The sequence below is a fragment of the Lynx rufus genome, unplaced genomic scaffold, assembly GCF_022079265.1.
Source record: "Lynx rufus isolate CCGP_SWC_20201006 ecotype Redwood Valley unplaced genomic scaffold, mLynRuf1.p SCAF_2, whole genome shotgun sequence".
Classification (NCBI taxonomy): domain Eukaryota; kingdom Metazoa; phylum Chordata; class Mammalia; order Carnivora; family Felidae; genus Lynx; species Lynx rufus.
Window position 1 is genome coordinate 174,242,184 of NW_025814834.1, and position 20,059 is coordinate 174,262,242.

Consider the following 20,059-nt stretch of genomic DNA (forward strand, 5'->3'; position numbering starts at 1 on the left):
TGTACACAACAATCAAAAATGGCACGATAAACAATTTGGTACATTCGTTCACCAGTTCATCTATCCCTCTGTTAAAATATTTCCTCAGTGATCAGTGTTAGATGCTAAGCAGTGCCCTAGGCATTAGGGACACGGAGATAAATGAGACGTAATATGGTGTAATAAGTTCCAGGGCAGGGGTAAGGGGAGGATGCCATGGGGGACAAAGGGCAGGACCCTAATCAACGCTCGATGGAGAAAGCCAAGGAAGGCTTCCTGGAGTCTTGAAGAATTTGTGTAAGTTTTTCCAAGTGAAGGAAGAAACACTAAGTTTGCCAGGCAAAGGAAAACCCTGAGCAAAGACTCAGAGGTGTGTGAATATGGGTACAGCATCCCTAGAGCCACTGACCAAGAAGTTTGCCATCTGGAAAATCTTTCCACTTCTCTAAGCATTTTGTTATGGGAAAAGTAATGATGGATTCCTTGAACAAATTCCCACAGCCTGGGTCTCAAATCCAAACGCCTAGAGGGTAGTGCTGGAAAAGGAAATGAGCAAAAGCAAGCTGGGTGGGGATGGCTGTGAAATGAAGGACACTTGCCCCTTCTGAAGGGGGCAGCCCATACTCAGCACTGGCCAATTCTTTCCACATGGGAATGCGGGCCCAGGACTGCCAAATCCTTTTGTTATTTCTTCTAAAGAAGCAGAAAATCTGGATTTTTATGTGAAATTTCTTAGTTTTTAAATGTTGAAAACCAATTCCAAAAAAAAAAAAAAAAAGAGAGAGAGAGAGAGAGTTTTTTTTTTTTCAAGCATAGGGTAGGTCAAACAAAACCCATCTGGTGACCAGATTCAGCCTGTGGGCCGCCAGCCTGCAGCCCCTGGCATGTTGCGGGAAACGAGCGGTCTCAGAACAGGCAGTGAAGGCCAGTGAAGGCAGGCCGGAGCTGGAGGCAGGCCGGATTTGGTGAGAATCCTGGCTCTACCATTTATTTGCTGTGTAGCTTTGGGGAAGCCACGTAAGCCCTCTGGGTCTTGTTTTCCTCATCTGTATATTGGGATAATAATACTGTGTCAGTGTTTTTAAGAAAAACAAGCCTAAGAAGAAAAAAATATCCCATGCTAAATAATGAAGCAGTATAAACCAGAAAGGTTAGCGAGGTCTACAAGATTATTTTTTTAATGAAAAGCTACTAATAAGTAATAAAAGCATGAGCACTGTGCTATCACAGTAGCCAACTCTTCCAACCATAGATGGTGACCCATTATTAGTGGTTTTTGCATACATAGCCAGGTTTTTGTTTTGTTTTGTTTTTACTGATCATTTCTTAAAACAAATACATTCCTAAGACCACACATTCAGTCTTGTATTTTTTTTCCTTTTAACATTATAATGTCAAGTGTGTTATTGTTAGACAAATATTTATTACCTACTCAGTACTATGCCAGAGTGATTTTTTAAGTCATAAAACAGATGTCATACCTATGCTTAAAATCCATCAAACATTTCCCCCTGCTATTAGAATAAAATCCAAATTCCTGCCCATGGCCTCAAGGTCATGCAGGAGCTGGCCCCTACCCACTGCTCCAGCCCACTGTCCACTAGTCTCTGCCTGGCTCACACCCTCGCAGCCCCGCTGACCTCCTCTGCTAATCTCACAGGTAACTTTCCTCCCCTCATGAACCTGCTGCCCTCTCTTCCTGAAAACCTCATCATTCAGGTCAAACAACACCTCCCAAGAGAGAACACACCAGCCATGCCAAATCTGCTTATCTGTGTTTTTCCTTCACAGCGTTTACCAGAAAATATAATCACTTTATGGATATATCCTTGTCTATTTTCTGCTTCTCTATACTAGAATCTAAGTTCTCAGAAGCCTACTCAGGGCTCTCGCCTGTTTTGTTCACTTTGGAATCTCCAGTGCCCAACACAGTGCCCATCACATGGGAGACTATAAACAGTATTGGTTAAAGGAAAAAAAAAAAAAAAAAAGAACCCACCAGCCATTGTTCCTGGCCTCGGTCCCTCCTGAAGTTATCATTTACAAATTCTTCCCTGAACTAATTTATCCAAACCCTGCAAGGCCAACACTGGAAGAGGAAAGCAGTAGGGAGAAATGGTGATAAGCCTATATTCTACATGTGAAATGCCAAGGTTCCGATCCTAGCTATTTATTAGCTGAGTGACCTTGGGCAAGTTGCATAACATCTCTGAGCCCATTTTATCATCTATAAGAGAGGATACTTACTTCATACGGTCGAGGTGAGGATTAGAGGAGTTTAACACGGATAAAAATGCTTGCAAAAGTGCTAGATGTAAAATGAGCACGACATACACTTTGGCTACTCTTTTCACCTGTTGCCTTATTCTGTTCCTATTGCTTAGATGAGTTTGTATCTTTCTTCTCCAATCACACTGCGATTTTTTGAAGGCAAAGACCACTTCTGGATTCTCAGAATGTGAATGACAGAGACCCCACAGGATGGGGATGGGGGCAGACCAGTGGTATGGCTCCTGACGCAGGTTTGCTCACATGGTAGGAGATTCTGAGTAAGCCATTTAACGTTTCTGAGCCTAAGTTCCCTCATCCAGAAAAAAAGATCTTATCTACCCCACAAGACGGGTGTGAAGATTAAATAAAATAATCTTTGTGAAATAAAATAATGCTGATGGTGGAGGCAATGGTGAATTTTAGGGGAAATAGTAGATGGCATTAGGTAAATCTGCTTCAAGTTCAAAGCTGGCTGCCTTCTGGTATAGGTATTACACATAGGATGTGGATGATTCACATAAATGAATGCCTCCGAAAATATGTTTTGTATGATGGTACTGGATTTTGTCTCTGATGGTCTCTGACAAACTCATGGTGGTTTTTAGATGTTTTCCTTAGTTATTAGTCAAACAGGAAAAATACCACTCATTACAGCCAGCTACGTGAAATGAGATATTCTAGTGTTTAAAATTCTCTCAGTTGGTGATAGGATATTACTGACATGCCCATCAGTTGACACAAACATCTTTAAATACAGTGGAAATGAAGATTAAACTACTATTTGAATATACGCTTGCAGAAAATGCTTTACAAATATCTGACTAAATTACAATAGTTCCACCAGGCTGATATTACTATCCTTTTACAGCTAAACACTGAGACTCAGAGAAGTTGATTTCCCTTTCTAAGGTCCCCAAACTGGTAAAGGGCAGAGAAAGACTTAAATGCAAGTATGCCCGACTTCAAAGCCTGTACCTTTGTTACAGAACTGTGTTTTACCTGCCAAATTTCCTCAATATCTTGTATTAGGTCCATTGCTAAGGTCTGATGAATGTAGGTGAACAGTAATACATCTATACCTGCAACTTCAAGCCGGAATAACTAACAGAAAAAGACCATAGTACCTACCATAATTGCCATTAAAAAAAGAAATGGTGTATTTCAAAGAAAGGAACTTGAACATTATCTTTCACAAAGTTTCAAGACAAGAAGAAATCTACGATAAGACAACAAATGTTATGACATTGTCAAGAAGAATGGAAGAACAAAGCCAGACAAGGCACTAAAAACAGCTGAGGCAAGCCTCTTATGTCACAGAAGGGACTAGAACCAGGCTTTCCTGACCTCCAACAGTTTTTTTTTTTTTTTTTGGTTTGTTTTTTTGTTTTTTGTATTTTTTTCCCAATAGTTCCTCCTGTAAAGAACTCCACTGATTTCTTCCACAGCTAGCACCAAGTTCTCAAACCACCTCTCTGGGCATGCCAACTCCCAGCTTGCTCCAAGGAATCTGTATACACAGGAAAAGGCACATTAGAAGCACAGAATCATTTCTTCAGTTTCCCAGTACATTATCAGGGGAACAGAAGCAGAGAGGCACGGACTATGGAGATGGGAGGGGCAGATGTATTTTCTAAACCCGTCAATAAAACCCTCTGACATTCCAGCCCAGTTGGTTCCAGTTGGAACGACAATGAAAATCTCAAACTAAAATGATTAGCTTTCTGCTCTGCTGACAATGGCAAAAAGAGAAAACGAGTTAAAAGTCGGGTTGGAATATCTCCATGCAGCCCCTACAAGCCAGTTAATTATCTTCCATTAACACTGAGCTGTCAGAATCTGCATCAGCCGTTAACTCTCTTGACCTCCCTCAGTCTGCACCTTGTTACCCTACAATGTTTCATGTTTATAAAGATAGGAGACTCCAGCTGTTCCAGCCTGACAGAACTTAATTTACATTTGGCCTTCATTAAGATGAGAGTCAGAATCATTGAGACCAAATGGAAAAGCCAGACTGCTGGGGGTTATGAAAAATTCAAATGGCATTTTTCCTTTTATCTGACAATTCTTATTAAGGAGACATGCGTCAACCTGAAACACACAAACCTTAAATGTAAAGGACATGATTAAAATTCCATATGGCAGAACCAGGACCCAAGTGACTTTGCCCAAGAGCTGCGGTGGTCCTAGTATATCACTTGTGTCTTCTGGGAAGTCTGAACTCCAGATTCTGTCCGACTCTCTCTGACATCCGATTCCAGGCTAAGGGCAAGGAGCCCGTGAATGACAGCAGTACTGAGGTGAGCAGTCAGCTCCGACTCTGCCATCTAGCTCGCCCCTCACGGCCGATCAGCCCCGATGTCCTGCTGAAATGAGCCCCTAAAAATCCTGGAACCTATCTCCTCTCCACCCCACAGTGCCTACTTCACACCTCATGACTTCTCACCTGGAGAACTGCAACACCCCCCTTAGTGAGCCACCCAAATTATTCAACAACTGTTTACTAACTACCTACTATACAGCAGACATTTGACCAGGGGTAGAGAAACAGCCAGAAACAGAACGGACAGGCTCTCCCTCCCCAGATGGATGACAATGGTTGGAAGACCCAAGCACCATGCAAATCATCATACAAAATGATACATCGTGACAATTTATGAAAACATACAATGAAGTAAGAGACTGTGACAAGAGACCTCTGATTTATTTGAGGGTCAGGGAAGGCTTTTCTGAAGACATGACAATAAAGCTAAGACCTAAATGATGAGTTAGGATCAGTGTTGAGCACAGGAAAGAATACTCAGGGGCAGAAAGCACAGTATCACGACATCATCAAGACCAGGGGTCAGCAAACTTTTCTCTAATGGTCCACAGAGTAAATATTTTCAGCCTTGCAGGCACACAGTCTATGTCTCAACTCCTCAGCTCTGTCACTGTGATGCAACAGCAGCCACAGACGATACATAAATGAGGGTGGCTGTGTTTCAATAAAACTTTAGGGCCACGAAAGTGTGAGTTTTACATAATTTTCACAAGTCACAAAATATTATTCTTCTCTTGATCCTTCTTCAACCGTTTGAAGTCAAACCCATTCTTTGCTCCCAAAACATCCCAAATAAGCAGCACGACAGATGTGGCCCATGGCCTGGAGTTTGCCAACCTCTTTGAGGTGGCAAAGAACAGAGTGTGTCTGAGATGCCCTGACTGCATTCCTGGGGACAGAGTGAGCAAGACGAGGGAGGGATACACCTAAGCAGAGAGGGTAAGGTGAAAATGACGTCACACACCATCTTCTGGGCCATGTTACAAATCTGGGGATTTATCTTAAGAGCAAAGTAAAGCCAACAAAGCACTGTGATCAGGAAAGTATGAAGACTAGTTCCTAATCTCACACACACACACATTTTCTCACCCCTAATCCAGTCTCTTCATCCCTGCCAAAGGGATCTCAGATATTCCCTCCCCCTTGCTTAAGAACCACTGACCACCAAATAAGCCCTGAACAAACCAAGCCCAGGCTACCCACCGGGCCTCATTTCCTACTACACTCAGGAAAGTATCCCGGGCTCTTGTCCCAGGACCTACATACCTTACCAAAAATGAACCATAGTCTTGCTCTAGAATTTCCTCCCCATCTTCTCCTACAGGCTAAACCTCCACTTATATCTTGAGACTCATCTTAGAGAACTCCTCCTGGAAGCAAATTGTTTTCCCCGAAAGCACTTTGTATATTCCTTTACCAAGGTGATTAGCACGTCCTCTGACAGCTCTGGTTCCATGCCCCCTCCTTTGCTTCCCCACCACTGCCCCAGGGGACTCTGTGCCCCTCAAGGGTCAGCCCCATTCTCTCTGTGCTTGCGTCCCCAGTGTCTGTGACATTGCTGGTTCACAGGAGAACCTCGGTTAATATGTGGCAAATTAAAGAGTGAATAAAGAGTAAACACATGACAGCACAGTGAGCTTAGCACAGAGTCTTATGTTCTGACTCTGACTCTGTGAAAGCACTCTAACCTCTCTGTGCCTCCATCTCCCATAGCCCCATTCAAAAGAACACACTGTCTCCTGATTCTCCATAAATGGGTGTTCTTCGGAATACAAGGGCAGTTTCTAGAATCAGAAGTGATTTTATAAGTCTGCGGGCCAGCAATGCTTTACAGAGAGATTCCAGTACTGCAACACATGATGGGCGGAGCTGGGATTTGGAGCCCAGTAGACGTGGGTTTAAATTCTGGCTCTACCATCTGTTTAGGACAATCATATAACTCTGTCAGCCTCAGTTTCCCATGCTGTCCATCAGGCAGAGCTTGTTAAGATTAAATCAATTAAGGTCTACAGAACACAAAGCAGAGAGTGGGGCAGTGCAAAGTAGTTGTATCTTCCAATTTGTATTTCAGGATACATTTACATGAGGTTTGCAAACTGGTCCAGACCAACTCTCTCACTTTATAGACAGAAAAAGTGAGGCCTAGGGCACCTGGGTGGCTCAGCCGGTTGAGCATCCGACTTCGGCTCAGGTCATGATCTCACGGTCTGTGAGTTCGAGCCCCACATAGGGCTCTCTTGCTGTCAGTGTGGAGCCTGCTTCAGATCCTGTGTCCCCCACTCTCAATGCGTCTCCCCAGCTCTCTCTCTCTCTCTCAAAAATAAACTTAAAAAAAAAAAAAGCGAGGCCTGGGAAGCGAACTGATTTGCTCAAAGTTACACAAGGTGATGGTCAGTGGAGTCAAAAACTCCTGGCTTCTACAACGTAGTGTGTTTTCAAACTCTTAGTAAATACAGAAGCCGTTTTTGCAAATTAAAGGTTACAAAACAACTCCATATACTAAACAGATAACAAGCCAAACCCACCTTGATTACAGATTCCCTCTTTGCTTCTCTCTCTTCTGCCCACTGTGGCAATCCAAGGACACATTCTCAGCACCCTTACACTCCCCTCAAGCCCCATTTACATTTTGAGTCATCAAAGACTGAGACCACCTGAAACCCCAGAGCCAGTATATGAATCACACCAGGTCTTACTCATTAGACGGATACTCTCCTCACCAGACCACCTAGGGACCTTCAAGTCTGAGGTTCCCAAAGGACTTGAACTGTCTCCCACATCCCTCTCTACCGGGAACCATTAAGCTGACATCACCATTCTCCACACTTCATAAAGGATCTGAACATCTGGAAACAGGAACCACCTGCAAGTGCTCTGTCTGGAGATCACTGTATCACACAAGGACATGGAAACTCAGGTTCAGGTGACATGAGAAAGGAGTATCCTAACCTGCCACCAAGGCCAGATTAACCCTCAGATAAAAGTGCACAGAGAAAGAAGATTCTGGTCAGAAGATCTGGACTTCAATCCCAGCTCTGCCACTTTCTATCTGGAAAGGGAATCAGCAGCCTTCCCGAACTCTGGGAGAATCCTGGATATTAAGAGAACTGATTTTGGGGTCAGCTTCCACCCCTGGCTCTGCCACATACTTACTTTGGAGGGAGTTGGTTCATCTCTATTAGCTTTAGTTTTCTTGTCTACAGACAACCTTCACCTCCCCACCCCACCCAAAAAAGAGACAACCTCTACTTTCATAAGGTTGCTGCTAGGATTCAAAGAGACAATCTGCCAAATACTTATTACCATGCCTACATAAGGTTAGCACCTAAAAACAGGAATGATTTAGCTGCAATTGAATCAACAAATTGGGATCAACCTCCCTCAGAGAGCTGCTGGGAAAAATCAAAAGCAACACACTTCAGCATGGTGCCTGGTACAGGCAGATCCACGATAAGTGAAATCCTTGGCCGTAATTAGTGTCCTCTCTCCACCCTATGTGCTCACCTCTTTCAGCCACAGAAGCTTCGGGGCTTGCATTTCCACTGACATCACGCCCCCAACATACTGCAGGACGCCGTGCTTGGTTTCGTTGATCCTGTGGACCTGACTGACCGCCCGGTGGTCCAGCCACATGATGATGTTTCGGTGGGAATCCCCTAGCAGAAACAAGGGAGATGAGGGCACATGCACATACTTAGCCTTCTAATTCAACGAGGCACTTCCACAGTCCCAAGGGCACAAAGCTGCACAAGTACGACAATTTCCTACGTAGATGGCAGCAAGTGAACGGGCCACCACCATCACGAATTAGTACACTCCACCCTAAACTTGGATGTCCCTTCCGGTGAGGTGTCCTTTACAATGCAGCCCCCGGGGTTAAATGTCTACACTAACAGTCAAGATCTACCAATTAATTAGATTCTCACTGATTCGCTCCCAACTTCTTCCCCACCTTTCCTATTCCTACCCCTTCTGTTCCAGAAAAAGTTCCCTGGGTTTAACCTTAGGAAAAGAGCTATGAAGTAAGTGTAAAACAATACTTGGCTTTTTAAGATCTGTCTCTGTTAAAAATGGACAAGCACTTCAACGGAATAATACATCCAGCATAACAAACAGACCACATCCATATAATGGCTTTTATCTGCTTATATTCCCACTTCTCCTCGTCACTTTAATGAAAATTAATTAACTTAGGTGTTTACTTCCCCTCAGATGCTTTGGTGGAGTGGGAAACACTGGAATTTTTTTCAGTTTGGGGATCAGGCAGACCTATTGGGGAATGCTCACTAGTTCAGTTACAGGCATAGATACACTGAAAAAGTCATTAAAGTTTTCTTAGCCTAAGTATCATCATCTATAAAACAGGGATAACCACACTTAATAGCATATAAGGGTTAACCGGGATTTTTCATTCACTGAACAAGATACCACGCATAAAGGCAAGTACCTATCACGTAGTAGGCTCTAAAGAGAAAAAGAAATAAGAAACAGAATTTAAAGCCAGTTAGAAAAACAGCATAGGCATGCCCCTCACATCTGACCTCTACCACCCTGCAGCGCACACGGGAGCTAACTGCCCCTTTCTCCCTTCCACGGCCTCCGTTAATTCATCAGGTACTAATGGGCAAGCCAATATTCTTTTTACAGTCTTCCACTGCCTCAGATGGCAAGACGCAGAGATCAGCAATGAACAAACTGGGAGATAGTAAAAGGGAAAGATAAAGGGGGACCCAACAGTAACCGAACCAGGCACTTCACACATTCTTTAACGGGAGAACTGCAGCAATGATGTATCTTTGCTAATAGCAAATATTTATAAAACTCTGTGTGTGTGTGTTTGTGTGTGTGTCCCCCAAGCCCTGTGCTAAACATGTTATACACATCGTCTCATTTAATCCTCATAACAACTCTCTGATCCAGGTCATTTTCCATGACACGCTGACTCCGAGATTTACGACCTGCCTACTATCTCACAGCTTGGAAAAGCATATAGCATGCTTTGAAATGGATCTGTGCAGGGAACGGATAAATAAATTCGTGAAACAAATTTAAACTCAAGCTACGCCTATCAACATGAATAACGATACCAGCTGGGATATTTTTAAACACCATATATACTGCTTGTTGCTGAGGGCATACACGTATGTGGTGAAAACACAGAAACAATGTGTTTGGGAACGTCAACAGCAGCATGGTCACCTGCCATGCAGACGGGAAAGGCGTGGGCTGAAGATTCAAGGAGTTCCTCCTTTAAGAAAAAGTCTAGCAGAGGCTCCTGGGTGGCTCAGTCAGTTAAGTGTCCGACTTCGCTCAGGTCATGATCCCAAGGTTCATGGGTTCAAGCCCTGCGTCAGGCTCTGGGCTCACAGCTCAGAGCCTGGATCCTGCTTCAGATTCTGTGTCTCCCTCACCCTCTGCCTCTCCACCCTCCCCTCCACTCTCTCTCTCTTTCAAAATAGAAAAAAAGTCTGTGGCAGACATGGCAAATTTCCATCGGCTTATCCTCAGTAGTGGGGACACAGAAGGCTGTGAATTTTATTTTCCTTACTTTGCTGTATCTCTGAAGAAAAATCTTTAAAACTGAAAGAAAAAATGCCCACCTAGGAAAATATCTAAATCAGGTCATCATCACCATGATGAGGCAAGGATTCAGTCTCTGCTTTGCCTGCCTGGAGAAGGTTCAGGTCCCACAAAAGCTCCTCAAACAACAGTAATACTTTGAAATTAAGAGAAAGTACATGAGACCTTCCAGAGCTACATCTAAGATTTGTTTTTAAATTTTTTTTCAACGTTTATTTATTTTTGGGACAGAGAGAGACAGAGCATGAACGGGGGAGGGTCAGAGAGAGAGGGAGACACAGAATCTGAAACAGGCTCCAGGCTCTGAGCTGTCAGCACAGAACCCGACACGGGGCCCGAACTCACAGACCGTGAGATCATGACCTGAGCCGAAGTCGGACATTAAACCGACTGAGCCACCCAGGCGCCCCTAAGATTTGTTTTTAAATAGGTGAGTGATTATACTGTATAACATCACTACCTAAAGCTTCGGTTCTCAACCCTCACTGCACATTAGAACCACCTGGGACAGCTTTAAAACCACTGATGTCCAGGGGGTGCCTGGGTGGCTCAGTCAGTTAAGCATCCAACTCTCGGTTTCGGCTCAGGTCATGCATGATCTCATGGTCTTGTGGGTTCAAGCCCCATGTTGGGCTCTATCCACACTGACGTTGAGGAGCCTGCTTGGGATTCTCTGTCTCCCTCTCTCTGCCCCTCCCCCATTCACACTGTCTCTCTCTCAAAATAAATGAATAAACTTCAGAAAAAAATACCGATGTCCAAGTCCCATCCCAGAACCATCAAAGAGTCAGAATGTGCGTGTGCAGGCACACACGCACGCATGCATGTTGGGGGGGGGGGTGTAAAATGGGGACCATGTGAGCACTGCTTTTTAAATATTGTATAAATGTATCTGCTGCTAAACTTTCAATTGGAAGGACAGACCCATCAGTTACTACTGCCTCTAAAGGAAGAGGCTCTTACAACACAGAACGACACCCTCAAATTGTGAGAATCAATTAGATTATATATATACAATGATTATTAATTAATAAGTTGCATTGTGGACACCAAAGAAGAAGTTCATCTTGTCAGTTCTTCTAGAAAATCACAATGGGGGCAACCTGGGTGGCTCAGTAAGTTAACCTGTTTCAGCTCAGGTTCGTGGATCAAGCCCGCGTCGGGCTCCATGCTGACAGTGCGGAGCCTGCTTAGGATTCTCTCTTTCCCTCTCTCTCTCTGCCCCTGCCCTGCTTGTGCACACGCTTGCTCTCTCTCTCTCTCTCTCTCAAATTAAATATTTTTAAAAATCACAAATCAATGATTCCAATGACAGCTCTTTTAACCTTTCACTGAGCATCTACACATACCGGGCACAGTGGTAGGTGCTGGGATACCGAGAACATGCCACAGTCCTGCCTGTCGGGAGCAGGTGGCCGGATTGAGGAAAAAAAAAAAAAAAGAAAGAAAAGAGTACCCAGCGTTGACAGCCCAAACACAGTGGGGCGGGCAGCCCAGAGGAGCAGAAGCACAGAGAAGGCCATGGAGAGCCGAGCCCAAGGCCACACAGGGAGCTGCCAAGAGGCAGGAAAGCTTTCACATAGTTCTGAAAAGGGCTGGCCGCCAGTTAGCCAGGTGAAGAGAGGGGGAGCGAGGAAGCCTACACAATAGAGTCAGCACGTGAAACAAAGCACAGACCTAACCATGTGTCATGTTTGGAGAGAACTGGGAGCAATTGCTAGGGCAGAATTTGGGTTATACAGTCAGTTTACCGACAGGGAGATCATTCATCCATGTGTTCATCCACTCAATATTCTGAACACCTCACAGGAGGTGTGCCAAGCACACTCGAGGGAAATTACTGTGAAATAGCAAAAACATCTAAATATTAGGTTTCTCTTGCAGAGTAGCCTAAGTGGTAACTCCCTCCCCGATCCTGAATTTTCACCCGCATTTCTTCTTGCTCCCAAGAGCTCCTGTGGCTACGATGACCCAACCAGAGTTGTGCTCTGAGTTAGGGGGAGCCTGCAGAGTAGGGAACACACAGCAGTGGTAGCACAGTCCAACTGGGGGGCTGTCTGACCTTCGAAGGAAAGAAGATCGGGGTGCCTGGGTGGCTCAGTTGGTTAAGCATCCAACTTTGGCTCAGGTCATGGTCTCAGTTTGTGAGTTCGAGCCCCGCATCAGGCTCTGTGCTGACAGCTCAGAGCCTGGAGCCTGCTTCAGATTCTAGGTCTCCTTCTCTCTCTGCCCCTCCCCTGCTCATACTGTCTCTCTGTCTCAAAAAATAAATAAACATTTAAAACAAAAAACAAAAAAAGGAAAGAAGATCAAGCAAGAAAAGGCTAAAATGAGAATATCTTATCATGTGGTAATGAGTAGTGTTCTTAAACTATTGTACTTAATTTACTTAGGCTTTTGTTGTTGTTGTCGTTGTTGTTGTTACCATCTTTAGATTTTTGCCAGTTTTGTGGGTTTGGCTTTAATGGTGATGGTTCATTTCCTGACCCCACTGTCTGCTCCCCACAATCACTCCACTCAGCCAATCAAGAGTTGGTCACTGCCATGCAGGCCTAAGAAGTCTTTAAAACAACCTGTGAATCACCTTTATAATTCAAATGTCATTTTCTAGGACAGGATAATCCATTTCAGATAAAATCTAACCTTAAGAGAACCTGTTGAAAGGCAAGAAACTGGTAAGGGGTACCGGCAGCTGGACGCATTTGATGAACAGGTACATTTTAACCTTTTTGGTGAAATAAAATTATTTCAACACTTATCATTAGGGCTGCAAGCTAGCTACCCTTTTAACAGAAGGTCTGTTAACAGGAGACAATTCCACCTACAATAAGAAAAAAGATGGCACCCAGAGAGGGTACATATGTAAGCAGGTTTAACAAGGAACTCTCTTCTTCCACAACAAGTGCTCTTATTCCTAGTATTTCAGCTTCCATTCAGCTGCACAAGGGATTCTCCACATATCAGAGCATGGAGGAAACTTTAAAAACGTTGATGCCCTTGCCTCACCACAAGCCCACTGAATACAAATCTTGAGGGTAAAGCTCACGAATGGGAAACTTTGAAAGATCCCAGGTTGATTGCAATATATGGCCTGAATTAAAAACCATGTATGTTAGCAGACCAGAGGTATAGCGTCCTTGAAACCTAGGGTTGTTAACAGCTCAAGTCCCACCCCAAATGTGAACTCATCCAACAGTATCCCTGAGAGACTATCACTTCATCGCTACTTAAGCCAATCAAGGAAGCGCTGACAGCCTCCCAAAGTGGCCAGCTCCATGGCTGCCCATATCTCATAAATGGAGTTCTTGCTGCTGCTGAACTGAGGTCTGTTAGTCCAGCCCCGTTCCTTTGGTTTGTGCTTTCTAAACTGGCCCGGATTGAGGCTGTCCCGCACTCTTGGGCCAGAACGATGCCAGGTGAGCCAGTGATCAGCCACTGAGATCAAGGAACATTCATAATCATCTCTGATACCACAACACTTAATAAGACAGGGGTTGGTACATGGGAGGTGCTAATAAAGGTGACAAAAAGGGAGGAAAGTGTGTGTGTGTGTGTGTGTGTGTGTGTGTGTGTAAAGATGGGCATCATTACCACTGTGCTCTAACAATTCATCCGCTTGCAAACTTTTTCCAGCACATGGAATTTATGAAAGTCACTGTTCTATGCATTAGGTCCATAAAAGTGAGTGTGGCACAGTCTCTTTTTAGGAATTCATAATCGGATGGAACAAATATTTCTGAGTGTTCAATGTCAGGCTCTCTATCCTCACAGCAAAGCTATGGCTCATTCTTCCAATTTTTTCAGAAAATACAGAGGCAAAGTGACTCGCTCGAGGTGTCATGGCCTAGCATCGGGTGAGCTATGATCTGGGGCCTTCCTGACCCCAATTCCAGGGTGTCCCAGTGTGCCCTAGTGTCCACGGCCATCTGCTAAGAAAGGCACTGCTACTACGGCAGTGTCTGCTGCTGAAGGTTCTCAGACACAATCTTTCCCAAAACGCATCTGCAATCGCTGCCTTGGCAACAACCAACCGATGATGCCTAGAACCACACTCCTTAGATGGAACACGCAATTTCTAGTTCTCCGTGGCCTCCACCACTCCCAAATGTCTTCTGCTCATTCAAGATTAAATATCAGTTGCAATTCATCTCCACAGATGTGCTATTGGTTGTTCTCAAACCTGGCCCACTTTGCTCATTGTCATTACCTGCCTACCATAGACTTTTGGGTTGCAACCTGAATGCTAGCGCTACTGGCTAAATTCTCCCAAGAGGGATGGATCTCGACCCATGAAAAATTTCCGATGGTGGACCCAAGTGGAACATACAATTGAAACAGCTCACCACCGTACTCACAAGTCTCTGCTAAGACAGCACCATTAAGGAGGAATGCCTTTGGTCTGAGTACTGAAAATAGAGAAGCCAGTCTGTTTCCTGCTTGTGTGTGACGTGTGGTCCTGTCTGCCCAGTTCTACTTCCTTTAAATGGATTTGGCTCACCTACTCAAATGAAGGCGCCACAGGGGCCTCATACACAAAGGAACTACAGGCATGGACACTCCCTTCCCAGAAAACACCCAGACCACTTGCCTGTTTCAAGGGCTGCTCACTCGGAGCTAACGATCCCATGTCCTTCCTTCAGTGAGCTCCCCACTGTGGCTCTTACGCACTAGTGAACCAAGTCTCTCCCTAAACCGGCCCCTATGTCACCACTCCTACCAACTGTTCTCGAAGCTCGTAACCTCCAGGACATGATTCTGGCCTCAGTGTGCCACCTCTAAACCTCATCCTTGGCAATAAGAGACACCTGACTTCATGTTCCACCTGGGGCCCAACCAGTTTCCCACCACCAGGGAAAGAGAGGGAGATGGTCCTACCTTCATGGTTTACTGGTAAAGGACGAAACTGCTTATCCAGAACAACCAGAGAACATGTAGCATCAAACCCAAGCCCTCGGATTCGGTTTACATCGATCCCTTGTACAACTTTCTGTTTTAAAACAAATAAACAGAAACATAAATTACAAGGCAGGCTTTTAAAAGACTGAAAACAGTTATGACTAAAACAAATATGACTAAACGGAAAAAATACTTACGACAGAAAATAGACAAAAGTTCAATATAATTAAAATAACAGAAGATCCTGTAAGTTAATAAGACAAAGACAACCAATCTAATTGGAAATAAAGCAAAGGACATGGCAAGTCACTTCATAAAATAAAAAGAAATAGTCAAAGAGCATATAAAAAGATTCCCAACTCCATTTAAATAAATAAATTAAATGAATGCAAATAAAAACACACTAATCTTTGCTTTTCACACTGGCAATTATGTATAAGACTAACAGTAGACAGTAATGGCAACTAGGGAGAAGTAGACCTTCTATTACATTATTCTAACAGTGTAATAATTTAGTATAAATTTGAGAATTTCACTGTATTTATTAAAATTAAAAACACGAAGGGTGCCTGGGTGGCTGAGTAGGTTAAGCTTCCGACTTCAGCTCAGCTCACGATCCCACAGTTCATGGATTCAAGCCCCACACTGGGCTCTGTACTGACAGCTCAGAGCCTGGAGCGTGCTTCAGATTCTGTGTCTCCCTCTTTCTCTGCCCCTCCCCTGCTCACGCACTTGCTCTCTCACTTGCTCTCTCTCTCCCAAAAATAAATAAACATTAAAAAAAAAAGCATAACTTTTGACCCAGCCAACCCACTTCTAGGAACTTACTTTAGTGAATTATTAGCATAAGTAAAGTTATATGTGGATGAAAGTTAACTGTAGCACTGCTTAAGAATATATTTAAAATTTAGAGAAACTATTTCCCAATAAATTATGGTACATTTGCAAAATGGAATATTCTACACCCATTAAAAAGAGGTAGAGAAGTAACTTCTGAGTGTGGTACTTTGTAGAGGTTGGAAAATCCTCTTTGCAAAATAAAAGTATCAAGCTGGACAAAATCATCAAAAGCAACCATTTGGGGGCTATGAAACTTGAATAAAGCAACACTTATTTATTCCTGAAAAATCAAAGCATTTAATTTTTGAGAAGGATTTGTTCTTGAAAAATCAAAATTATACTTAAAACATTCCCACAAATACAAAATAAAACAAAACAAGAAACTCTAGAACTAAAATGGCTCCACTGGGAAATTCTGTTAAACATTCAAGGAAGAAACAATACCATTCTTATACAAACTTGTTTAGGATATAATGAAGGAGGGAATATTTTTAAACAAATTCTGCATGGCCAGAATTATTCTCATACTAAAGCCATAAAAAGACATCAAAAGAACAGAACACCACAGACCAGTATCTGCCATGAAAATAAGTGTAAAAATCCTTAACAAAATACTAACTACAAAGCAAGCATTATAAACTATGATCATCTGGAGCTATCCCAGGAACGAAATGGTAATTTAATATCCATAAATCAATTAATGTAGTACATACATTACTAGAATAAAGCACAAATACCAAATGATCATCTTAACAGAAGAGGAGAGAGAAAAACAAAACAATCCATAAACCCAGAGGCAAGTGAACTTCTACAGCCAGATAAAGAGCATCTACAAAAACCTATAGTTAACATTTTACTTCATGATAAAATGAAATGATTCCCTCCTATTATGAACAAAGAAAAATGTCCCTTGCACCACTTCTATTCAACCTGTAACTAGTGGTTCCAGCCAATGCAATAAGTCAAGAAAGAAATTTAAAGCACACAGATTGGAAAGAAATAAGTTAAAGTATCTTTTTTTTTGCAGAAAACATCATCTCATATGCAGAAAATTCTAAGGGATCGACCAAAAGAAAAAAAAAAGCTACTAGAATAATAAGCAAGTTTAGTAAGATCAAAGGATATAAGGTTAACATATTAAAATTAATTGTATTTCTTATGCTAGCAAATAACATATCAAAATTGAAATTAAGGAAATAATTCCATTCCAAGTAACATTAAAAAAAAAAACACTCAGGAATGAATTTATCAAAAGAAATTCAAAATCTATTCCCTGATAACTACTAAACATTGCTATCAAAAAAACTACAAATTACAGAAATATGCCATATTCATGAAATGAAAAATTCAACATTGTTAAAATGCCAATGTCCTCAAAATTAATCTACAGATTCTATAGAACCTCAATAAAAATTTCAGGAGGTTTTTGTTTTGGGGGTGTTTTTGTTGTTGTTGTTGTTGTTTACAAATTGACAAGCTGCTCTTAACATTTATGTAGAAATATAAGAAATATAGAAGAGCCTAAGAATTTTTTAAAAGAACAAGCGGCACCTGGGTGGCTCAGGTGATTAAGCCTCCGATTTTGGCTCAGGTCATGATCTCACAGTTTGTGGGTTCAAGCCCCGTGCCACACTCTGTACTGACAGCTCAGAGCCTAGAGCCTGCTTCAGATTCTGTGTCTCCTCTCTCTCTCTCTCTCTCTGCCCTTCACCTGCCCATGATGTCTGTCTCTCTCTCTCAAAAATCAATAAGCATTAAAAAAACTTCAAAAAACTTTAAAAGAACAAAATTGGACAGAACTTAAGCTTCCTGACTTCAACTTACTATAAACTATCATTACTAAATCAGTGTGGCACTGGCATGGGTTAAATTTATAGATGCAATGGAAGAGAAGAGAAATATAAGAAATAAGCCCAAACATTTATGGTCAATTAGTTTTATAAAGGTACCAAGGCAATTAATTCAATGGGGAAAGGACAGTCTGTTTGACAATGGGGCAAGAACAACTAAACGTCCACATGCAACAAAAAAACAAACTTCTAGACTCGCACCTCATATGCACAAAAAAATTAATTCAAAATGTGTCATGTCCCCAAATATAAGAATGAAAACTATAAAACTTGTAGAGGAAAATCTTTGTGACATGACTTAGACAAAGAATTTTTAAAAGCAAGACTCCTAGGGGTGCCTGGTTGGCTCAGTCAGTTGAGTGTCCAACTTCGGCTCAAGTCACGATCTCACGGCTCGTGAGTTCGAACCCCACGTCAGGCTCTGTACTGAAAGCCTGGAGCCTGAAGCCTGCTTCGGATTCTGTATCTCCCTCTCTCTCTGCCCCTAACCCACTCGCATTCTGTCTCTGTCTCTCTCAAAAATGAATAAACAATAAAAAAAAATTGAAAATGCAAGACTCCGGGGCGCCTGGGTGGCGCAGTCGGTTAAGCGTCCGACTTCAGCCAGGTCACGATCTCGCGGTCCGTGAGTTCGAGCCCCGCGTCGGGCTCTGGGCTGATGGCTCAGAGCCTGGAGCCTGTTTCCGATTCTGTGTCTCCCTCTCTCTCTGCCCCTCCCCCGTTCATGCTCTGTCTCTCTGTCCCAAAAATAAATAAATGTTGAAAAAAAAATTTAAAAAAAAAAAAAAAAAAAAAGAAAATGCAAGACTCCTAAAGAAAAAAAATGGATAAATGTGACTTCATCAAAATTTTTTAATTTTGTTCTTCAAATAAAACCATAAGAAAATGAAAAGATAAGCTACAGATTAAATACTTGCAATTCATATATCTGATAATAGACCTATATATAGAATAAAAAACTCTTATAACTCAAATAATGAGAACAAACAACCCAAGGGCTAAAGATTTAAATATACACATCACCAAAGAAGGCAAACAAATGCCCAAAAAGTACATGGAAAATGCCCAACATCATCAGTCATTAGGAAAATGAGAACTAAAATCACAATCGGAGAAGACTGATGATACCAAATGTTAGAAAATCCTGGAGAAAGAGGAAGTCTCATACATCACTGGTGGAAATGTAAAATAAAGCCACTTTAGGAAAGAAGTTTGTCAGTTTTTTAAACATTAACTTACCACACAACCTAGCAATTTTGTTTCTTAGGTATTGAAGAGGGCACCTGTTGGGATGAGCACTGGGCGTTGAATGAAAACCAACTTGAAAATAAATTATATTTAATATAAAAAAGTAAAAAATTAAAAAGTGTATGTCAATATAAACACTTATATGTAAATATTCATAGTAGCATCATTCATAATATCCCCAAACTGGAAACGAATTTAATCAGATGATTAAACAGTGTGGCATATCCATAAAATGCAAGAAAGTACGACAACATAGATGAACCTTAAAAACATTATGCTAAATGAAAGAAGTCACGCCAAAAAAAAATCCACATTGTAGGATTCCATTTATATGAAATTTCTAAAGAAGAATAGCTATTAAGATAGAACGCAGATAAACAGCTATCTGTGAACGGAACTAGGGACTGACTACAAACAGCCCCAGAGAAATTTCTTTGAAGTAGCAGAAGTGTCCAAAAATGGGATTAAAGTGATAACTGTATGAATGTGCAAATTCAATATCACTGAATTATATATTTTAAATGGATGGACATCATGGTATGTAAATTATACTTCAAGCCATTAAATATTTTTAAAAGGTTGAGCTAAAGATGAAATGGAAAGATATCCATGATATGTGCTAAATAAGGTCAAATGTATATAGATCTTCCTCCACTTAGGATGTGGTTACATCAGAAAAACTCACCCCCAGTTGAAAATAGTCTAAGTCAAAAATACATTTAATACACTTGACTGATCAAACAGCATAGCTTTGCTTAGCCTACCTTAAATGTACTCAGAACACTTATATTAGCCTACAGTTGGGCACAATCACCAACCACAAAGCCTATTTTACACTAAAGTGTTAAATATCTCATGTAGTTTATTGAATGCTGTACTGGAAATGAAACACAGAACAGCTGTATGGGTACAGAATGGTATGAAGTGTATTAGTTCTTTACCCTCATAACTGCAGGGCCCACTGCCCAGCGTCATGAGAGAGAATCATACCATGTATGGTTAGCCCAGGAAAAATCAAAACTCAAAATTCAAAGTACGGTTTCCATGGAATGCCTACCACTTTGGTACCACCATA

At 42.1% G+C, this 20,059-nt stretch overlaps 1 protein-coding gene across 7 annotated transcripts in view; it reads right to left on the minus strand.

The window, feature by feature from the left end:
• The window catches only part of FGGY (FGGY carbohydrate kinase domain containing), a 419,346-nt gene that overhangs the window by 366,476 nt on the left and 32,811 nt on the right, over window positions 1-20,059 (minus strand). For 6 of the 7 annotated variants that reach the window (XR_006963068.1, XR_006963067.1, XM_047085935.1 and 3 more), the window contains 2 exons: window positions 15,026-15,137; window positions 8,075-8,226 (listed from right to left, as the gene is read on the minus strand). Coding sequence is in view for 5 of the 7 variants with exons in the window: in XM_047085935.1 (XP_046941891.1) it covers window positions 8,075-8,226; window positions 15,026-15,137 (264 nt within the window). In the remaining 2 variants the exon portion in view is untranslated. Of the gene's footprint in view, window positions 1-8,074; window positions 8,227-15,025; window positions 15,138-20,059 lie in introns of those variants that run through there. The other variant, XM_047085936.1, reaches the window with a different exon arrangement.